This window comes from Varanus komodoensis, unplaced genomic scaffold, assembly GCF_004798865.1.
Source record: "Varanus komodoensis strain SLA01 unplaced genomic scaffold, ASM479886v1 scaffold16, whole genome shotgun sequence".
Classification (NCBI taxonomy): domain Eukaryota; kingdom Metazoa; phylum Chordata; class Lepidosauria; order Squamata; family Varanidae; genus Varanus; species Varanus komodoensis.
The window spans coordinates 10,582,670-10,591,524 of record NW_025335468.1 but is presented as its reverse complement, the minus strand read 5'-3'; the positions used below and the strand labels follow the sequence as shown (position 1 = coordinate 10,591,524).

General features: G+C 40.1%; 1 protein-coding gene across 2 annotated transcripts in view; it reads right to left on the bottom strand.

Annotated features, from left to right (window-relative positions):
• The window catches only part of SPTY2D1 (SPT2 chromatin protein domain containing 1), a 19,281-nt gene extending 10,672 nt beyond the window's left edge, over positions 1–8,609 (bottom strand). The window contains exons 1-3 of one of the 2 annotated variants that reach the window (XM_044425838.1): positions 8,392–8,609; positions 1,808–1,922; positions 4–1,177 (exon numbers count right to left, since the gene is read on the bottom strand). In XM_044425838.1, the coding sequence (XP_044281773.1) occupies positions 4–1,177; positions 1,808–1,922; positions 8,392–8,451 (1,349 nt within the window). In that variant the 5' untranslated portion in view covers positions 8,452–8,609. The remainder of the gene's footprint in view (positions 1–3; positions 1,178–1,807; positions 1,923–8,391) is intronic. The other variant, XM_044425839.1, reaches the window with a different exon arrangement.
• Between the last annotated feature and the right edge of the window lie 246 nt (positions 8,610–8,855).

Sequence of the window (8,855 nt, the reverse complement as noted above, 5' to 3'; positions counted from 1 at the left end):
CCCGTGCTTGAGCTATTACTTGGCCGGCCGGGTCCCGTGCTTGAGCTGCTGCTTCGCTGGCCCGTCCCTGAGCTACTTCCTGATCGCCCAGGTCCTATACCTTGTGATCCATGGCTAGCAATCAAGCTGCTGCTTGGCTGCCCTGGACCTGTATTCAGATTGCTCTTTGCCCTTGGGAGAGTTCCTCCTGCCACTGAACTGCTGCTTGTTTGCTTGGAGCTGGATGTTCTAATGCCTTCATGCGGCATAGCAGCCATACTAGCCGATTTTGAATGGCTGATAGCTTTTTTCTGAGCAGGTTCTTTACTAGATGATTGTCTGAGAGTTCCATTTGCAGCTGTCTTTAAGACTGGTGTGTGGGAGCCAGATCCAGATTTTCCTCCTCCACTGGATGCTAGTTTCATATGACTGCTGTTAGATGGGCTTTTTAAAGGTCCCTTGGGTGGAGGTTTTGCTTTTTCAATGTGGTTGGGTTTGGAAGAAGAGGATAGCTTTGAAGGCTTTTCACTTAATGCTGGTACTTTGGTTCTTTTATCAATTCCACTTTGCAAGGAATGGCCTCCTTTAGAAAAGGAATGTTTATCTGTTCCATGCTTGCTCAGTGTAGCATTTGTGGACTCCTTCTGCACAATGTCCTTCTTGGAAGAACTTAATGCACTTACATGCCTTGTTTCTTTTTCCAGTTTCTTCTCTTTTAGTACAGCCCCTTTTCTGTTCTTGCGCTCTAAGAATTCTCGCTCTCTTAGTTCTTCTGCTGTCATAGGCCTTTCTTCTGTTTTTTTTACAACTTTGATTTCAACTGGTTCATATTGTTTTTTTTCAGCCAGCTTTAAAAGATCATTAAAATTCATAGTTGCAGGACCGCTTTTGGGAGGTGCCTTTGGTCTGACAGGTGTTTTGGATGGCTTTTCTTCGTACTCTTCTGATTCCGGCTCAGATTCTATTTGACTATATTCAAACTGCTCCATTTCATCACCTGTTGTGCATTCATTTATTTCTATGTTTTTTTCAGAGCCGCTTGCACCTTGCCTCTTTTTAGGCTTCTCTTCAACAGGAATGCCATTATAGCCACGGAAATTGTCCTTTGTCCGTGAAGCCATAGCTCTTGCTTTTCGGTCATGTTTCAATTCCACACGTCTAGCAAGAAGTCCTTCTTTTCTTCTTTTCTCCTCAAGAGCTGTATGGAAGGGAAAATTACAAGGAAGGTTGTTTTATCCTTGAGTAGTCTTAGATATTTAGAAATATATCAGTAATGCTCAGTTTACTTTCTGAATACACATTACCTGTGTAATCAAAATGCAGATTAAACTTAAAAGTTACACTTGGGGATAACATAGGAGAATGTTAATTAACAGTCTCTCTTAAATACTAGTGCTGGGATCCAAAGAACAGCACAATTAATTCAGTACACCCAAGAGGCTCAGGCTTCAGTTTCTCAGGCGGTGGTTTCTCATGTCACAAGGCAAACCGCTATGCAATCGAAGGAACTTTCAAAGAGTAGTTGTGTGATGTGGCACAGGGGTGAGAGTAACTCTGAGGGGTGTTACCCCCCCTTTTCTGTTAAAGATACGAAATGTCAGAACTACTCATCAGTGTGTGAGACTTTCATTTCCAACACAAAATAAGGCTAGAAAAAAGGATGCCAACCCTCTGCAGTTTTGCCACTGCTTTCCTATGATCCTGGAAGCCAACGCACAAAAAAAAGCAAGCCATGGCAATTCTAAAAAGGAACGCAGAAAAACTTATGCCAAACATTAACTGGTAATGGATTCTGAGTAGTTGGGGGAAAGTATTTTTGAAATGATACCTTTTTTCTTCTGTTCCTCTTCTTGTCGTTTGAGGAAAGCTCGCACAGCAGCTGATTGAACACCTTTAACTTTTGGATCCTTTTTGGGAGGACCTACAGCCAAACTGTATCTTTTCTGCAAAGAAAAATGTCTTCAGGTAAATTAACAATAAATATATGCTTATTAATCTGTTGGTTTCAGTGGTGTTCCTGCTGCTTATGACATTCCATCATGTGCTGGGCTAAGAGCTCCTTTACAAAAAACTAACCACAAGGCTGGAGCTGCTATACCTTATGTACATAGAGAGGGACTGAGGGCTAAATCATACCCACCTTTTCATCACACCACTTGGTAGTAAGTTTGAGCTGTTTTCACATGGAAAAAGTGATAAACAGAAATAAATATTTAAAAGTGGAAGGCTAAAAATAAACAGAGGCTTTACATTCTGATTGGATGCAATGGAGTACAAGTGAATCACTTCTTGTTCCCAACCCTCCGAACCATCAAGAATGGAAAGAAGTGCACTTCCTCTGAAGATGCTGAACACACTTCTTATCTCAGAGACATGAGACAACAAGATGAAGAGCCAAGCAAGAGAAAGTTACATGCTTAGAGACTGGGTAAGATTTTATTGGCCAATAACCAATACTTTTAGTGGCACAACTTCTGCTGGTGAAAGTTTATAAGGTCTGAGCCCCTTGTATTCTCTGCTTCAAAAGTGTACATTTCACTAATAAAATTCAAGAATTTACCATTTATCTATTACTCTCTGGGGATAAAAATTTTTAGTCACTAACACAATGCCATTGCTTCTGTACAACTTTAATTAAAGTATTACATTTTGACAATGTATGATGTGTATTTAAAATATTAAAATGACTATTTTAAAATCAGTTATTTGTTTTGAGATTCTTCTTCCTAAATTGACAAGTCATCCAATGTTTTAAGCTGCAATTCTGCACATCTTTATTTAACACTAAGTTCCACTGAATGGGTCAACAGCTACATTCAGAAGTAAAGTCAAATCATTGTTTGGCATTAAGAGAATGAGACTTGAGCTCATGCTTTCCATCCTCCCTTCCTCTGTATTCAAGGGAGATTTGGAGACCTTGAACCTGCTTTGTAGCAAACCATAGTCTGCCATTTTGTCAGAATCCAGAATACTATGATTTCCCCAGCCTGTATTTGGTCCATAAACCAGGAGTGTAAACTGGGAGAAAGAAGGAATAGTTTGGTGATACAGGTATTAAAGAGGCCAACTCCCATATAAATATGCATGAACGAGCAGGGTATCCATTTGAGTGAAAAGAACACTTTATGGATATGAAGTTGAAATGAACTCTATATTCTACTTTGCAGATGATTATGATAACATGGGCCACATTTTACATATCAGCATCTATAGCAGTGTTTATACAAGTAGATGTTTTGTACTCATAAATTATTTAGGGTGTGCTTGCCTTCTGTTACAGGTTTAATTGTAATTGTTTAAGCTGTATGAAAAATGCTGTAAATCACTGTTTTTACTAACTTTGACTTGACTGATATTATTCCACTAAGTGAAAAAATGCAGAACAAAGACAATGCATTGTATCTTAATAAAGCAAACAGCTTATATTAAACCTATTAAATTTCATGCCAGTTCTTCACCACTATGTGAACAATCAGCAAGATTCCATTCTTTTTTTTAAAACATCAGCTTTACACAGAAATGCTCCAGAGCTTGTCCAACCATGAAGAAAAGTACAGGGCAGGCTCTTCTGGTATGCTTTTTAAAACTGTAAGCACTGACTCTCCCTTTCTGAATAGTAGCAGAGAGCAACTGCATGGCTGAAAACTGCAGCAATATACTGAATCTTTCAGTGATAAGAGGAAAATCACAAAAGCACTTAAAATATTTTTAAAAATTGATTATACATGATGTGTCTGAAAATGTTGGTAAAATTAGCCATCTGAACAATGCTATTCCAAAATTAGCACTTATTCCCTCTTTTACAGAACGGATGTGTTTCTAAATGTCATCCTCTGCTAACTAAGAATGAAAATACCACCTGGTTAAGACAACTGTCTTAAATACAATGAGGAAATATCTCAAGTCCAAAAGAACAAACTTAATATTCAAAATGATCTAGCAAACGGACAGTGACAATGAGGCTAATTTCCCCCACAAGAATAGAGCTGACATTTAAGACCTCAAAGCTAATTCTTAATGCTACATAAAGAGATACAGAATTAACTTCTATTTTTCAGTTCACTTTTTACAAAAACTTTTAAAAAATTATGTACACCTCTCTGGTCAGTTTCAATCTCCATGTTAAAGAGGCCTCATATTATCATTACACAGTAATAAAGATTACTGTGTAATGATTTTAAAATATTATTAATACAGATATCTATATTCAGGTCAGATTTTGAAGTCTCTCCAGTAATAACTGAACTATTAGTGAACTATCAATGAAGCACTACTAGCCTAGTAGTCACTTTACTTTGAAAACAGCTAATTATATTTTAGTGTAGTTTTCCCAAGAGAAATGAATAGGTCTATAATTTTAGTGAGACATGATGCAATACTATTATTGTTTTTACTTCTCAGATAAATTATTAAATATGTACTCATTCATCATTTAACAAAGAATGATTTTAGTTCTAAATCCTTATCAATAACATTTGAGTATTTTTTCTTATTCCTTAAGAATAGTTTAAAATGGATCTCAAATCTGAAATTAGCTCCAGGAGAATATGATTATGGATGTGTGAGAATGACTGATTTTCATTATTCCTCCCAGCCTCTGAATTCTAGCTTATTAGCACACTGTTGGTGTAAACTTGATACTGCACAAATCAATCCACCTGGCTCTGTTTGTGAAATTTCCTTAGTATTTTAAACAATCACATCAGAAAATTTCCTTAGTATTTTTTTTAAAGTGCAAACTGTTGCCTGTCTTACAGATGGAAGCTCACAGTAAAAGCGCAAATGGTACAAGTGGGGGTGTCACAGGGAGGTGGGCAGAGACCCGTTTTCCCCTGCAGAGGAGGGCAGGACACATTCCAATGGAGCAAAGCTCAGGGAAGGAAAAAAAGTTCAATTTGGATGCCAGGAAGTACTTCCTGACAGCCAGGACCCCAAGGGTATGGAATGGGCTTTCACGGGAGGCTCTGAAGCCCCATTGGTGAGTGTGTTCAAGGACAGGCTGGACATGCACAGGGTAGGCATGTCATGAGCAGAGCTGGCTGGAGCTGGGGGTCAGATTAGACAGCCCGGGTGACTCCTTCTGACTCGCACTATTTCTATGTTTCTAAATGAGTTGCACTTGCCAATATCAGCACACCCCTAAATACAATATATACATTTTTATAGTACAATCCTATTCATGGTCACTTAGATGTAAACTCCAAAAGTACGTAGCACTTTTTTCAAACTTCACCAGATACAGCAATTCCAATCCCACAGGAAGTCTTCCTTCAACAGCTGATCTCCTTCTGCTGCAAGACTACATCTCCTATCAGAGGAAGAGATCCTTAAGATCCCAACTAAAGTATTCTAGGATTACAGCAAGACGAGTGCAACAACCTCAAATCAATCAAAATGGTAAAAGATTCTATTTCATATTTCTTTCATCATGAGATTGTTGAGGGAAAAGTCTATAACAGAGTATAAAGGAATGTTACTTTCTTATTATTTCCCCATGCTCATCACATCCCAGGACTATCTGTTTATCAAAACACAGACTTTACTAGCACTTTTTCAAAAGACAGGCAACATCCTCTTAAACACTCACTGCAGAGCCTACAAGTTGTCTTTTATACAACATTTGCTTGAGTCTTTCTTGCACCCAGGAGAACTCAATGGCAAAAGGTCTCTCAGAGTTCAATTTACTCTTTAACCTGTTCCAAACTTGCAGGATGTCAAACCTCCCTGCCCACCAAAAAGAGTTTCCAAGTTTGTGACAGTGATATTTAACCATTTGAAGAGATGGGATAAGGATCTTGGAAAGATCTAAAAAGAAAACCCACAAGTATTTATCAATACTGTTTTCAATCAAAAATACTGCCACTGATGACTACATAGAAAGAGCTGAATGGGTTTCGCTGGAGTGTGTGGAACAGCTAAAGGAGATTTTTTAAAACATATAGTGGCCATGTCTAATGAACAAATTCTTTGTGCAGCTGTGCTAAGACAGTCCATGGTATATTCAGTGGTCACCCATCTTTGAATGTGGCATTTGTCTAGGTCTGCAATTCTATGAATGCTTACTCAAAGGTAAACTTAAACTAAACAATGGCCTACTGGGAGAAAAACATCATATATCCCAGACTTTAAAAGCAAGTGAAAGGGCTGATTCGATGCAATTCTGGATGGAAGGGGGTATTCCTGAAGGAGTGGAAGGTTAGAAGCAGAAGTAAGGAAGAAGAAAGAAATGAAGAAATATTATATAGCCATGTCCCAGTGGAGGAGTGTACTAGTTTTTTATATAGGGTTTTTTGAATTTTGTGAGTTTTTTTATTTACGATGTATTTTATATTTGTATTGTTTTGTAGTACTCTAAATAAAATTTAATAAAAGTAATTAAAAGAGGGAGTTAAAGATGTATCTCTTCCAACAGGACTTTGCAGATGATTTTATTTAATATGCTTGTTTTAAGTTGAAATTTTAACTACTGTTGCTTTTACTCTCTTGTAAACCTTCCAGAGCCTAGGCGTATGGAGTGGTGTATAAAAATTCAAATGAATAAAAAGATATGTCCCATTGATATAAATACCATTTACTTCAGAATAAGCATGCAGAACATTTGCCTGTAAGTACAGTTTCTTTGTTGTTGTGTAAGTACACAGCTTTTATTGAGCTAGCTGTACAAAGAGTGCAGCAGCCAATCATGCAAGCAATTACTGCATCATTGCATTTAAAGCGAAGTAGCAGGGAAGTTATATTGTTATATTCTAATTACAATTTCAACAAGCACTGCTGGTGTTTAAAAAAAAAGAAGAGGATTGCCTCACCAGACTGAGAAATTATTATTTTCTCTAGGATTAATGCATGGGCCAAAAGACATCAACAAGAGACATTTCAGCTATGATATTTGCATAGAATACAAACACCTTATTTTTGATCCATTCTGCTGAGTGTGCAACACTACAAACAACTCCAAAAAGAATGTAAAGCTTGTATGCTCCTTCCTCTAGTGATGAAACAGTCACCACTAACGATTAATTTAGAAATCTTCATGCAGTCCTCATCCCACCATATGACCAAGGAAGGAAGATAAAGGAAGAAGGATCTGAGCTTCTTATGCCCTGCAATGCCCCAGCACAGTGACTTCTCCCCATGCACTGTAAGAAAGAAAGAGGAGCAGAACTTTCTTATTCCTTCCCACCAGCATGGCCAATGATCAGGAATGCTGGGAGCTGTAGTCCAATATTTGTGGGGTGCACCAGCTTAGGGAAAACTGTCCTAAAGCGAGCCTTCCATGGGCATCAAATCCTTAGGCACTGAACTCAGCATATTGTTATGCTCCATTTGTCTGAATGAACTGATGAATCTGAATATGAAACAATAAAAGAAATCTCTAGTACCAGTACTTCACTAACCACAACAATTTGGGTAACTGTAAAGCTCAGCATTAACAGATGCTGATACATACATCAGTTTCACAATTAGACTACAGCTATGACTTTCTAGATATTGCATATATATTTGTCCCTCACTGGCAAAAATACATGACAATAAGAAAATACTCTTATATACTCTTATATCCAGTATTTTGTTTCAATCTTCAACAGACTGCAGTAGACTCCTTTTGGAAGGCCCAATTTAAAAAATATTTCAATTAATATATGTGCATGCACAAGCAGGAATTATATGCAAGCTGTTCCCAGGATCCTCTACTATCTCACAGTTTGCTTGGTCACAACCTTAACGTATGTCTCAGTATAAAATTCAGTTCTATCTATACATCATGTTTCAGTTCAAGTGATGAAAAATTTGGAGGTAACCGCTAGTAAATATCAATATTGAAATTAACCTTTTAGGTTGACTGTTCATACTTTATGAAGAGCTTTATTTAAAAAATACGGGAGGGCGGAGGAGAAGAAGCCAGCAGGAAAAAGTTAGAAGATGAAAATCTAGAAGTAGAGGGAAGTTTCTGGTCTCTTGCCTCAGAAAAAAATAAAATGAAAAATGTTCTAAGGCTGAGATCATTACTGCAGCTGAGAAACCGCTCAAACTTTCCAAACCCAAGAAAGGATGCATTGTGATCGGTCCTCGCCCGGCTAGCTTGTCAAACAAGCTCCTCGCCAGCTGTCAGCCACTGGATGAGCGACAGAGGAGAACCCTTCGACAAGCAGCGCCACCGTCTCCACGAACCCCGGGCTGCGACCTGCGTTCGGCGTGGACCGTGAGCCACGGCGAAGGATCCTTCGCCTCTTCCTGAGGGAAGTTCACAGGGAGAAGGACGAGGCAGGGGGCGAATGTGCGTGTGAGGGCAGAGAGAGGTCCCGCAGGGAAGGAACGGAAGACAGCTGGCGTCCACGTCAACCGCAGCCCTCCCCCGCCAGCCCCACGCTTCGCCTCCCCAGGGCACAAGCCCTCCCCTTTCCCCCCTCTCACCGGAACCGAGCTGAGTCCCTGCTGCTCCGAGGCCACCATGAGGATCTGGCGGAATTCCATGCTGGGCTCCGCAGCCCCTTCCCCAGAAGGGGCTCAGGCAGACGGGAAAGGCGCTCCCTGCTGCTACTTCTCCGCCTCAGCCCCCTTCCTAGCCCAGCTGACGAAAAGTTCCTCTCGGACGCGACGCGACGCCCCGCCCAACCCTCACAGCATACTCACTTCCGGCTGCAGCGCGGCACTCCCCACCCTTTATATCACCTCGTCATCGTCAGCCGGTTTTTTTAAAAAGGGGCGTCACTTCCGCTACTCACGGCCTACGCAAGCATGCACGCAGCCCTTCCTTCCGGAGAATGTCTGCTTGTCACGTGGCACAAACACCTTTGAAGCTCCAGCCGCAGCACGCACGTGGTGGGGCGGGGCTTAGAGTGCTTGCGCTGTAGTCGGAGCGCGTTGGCTCCAGCCCT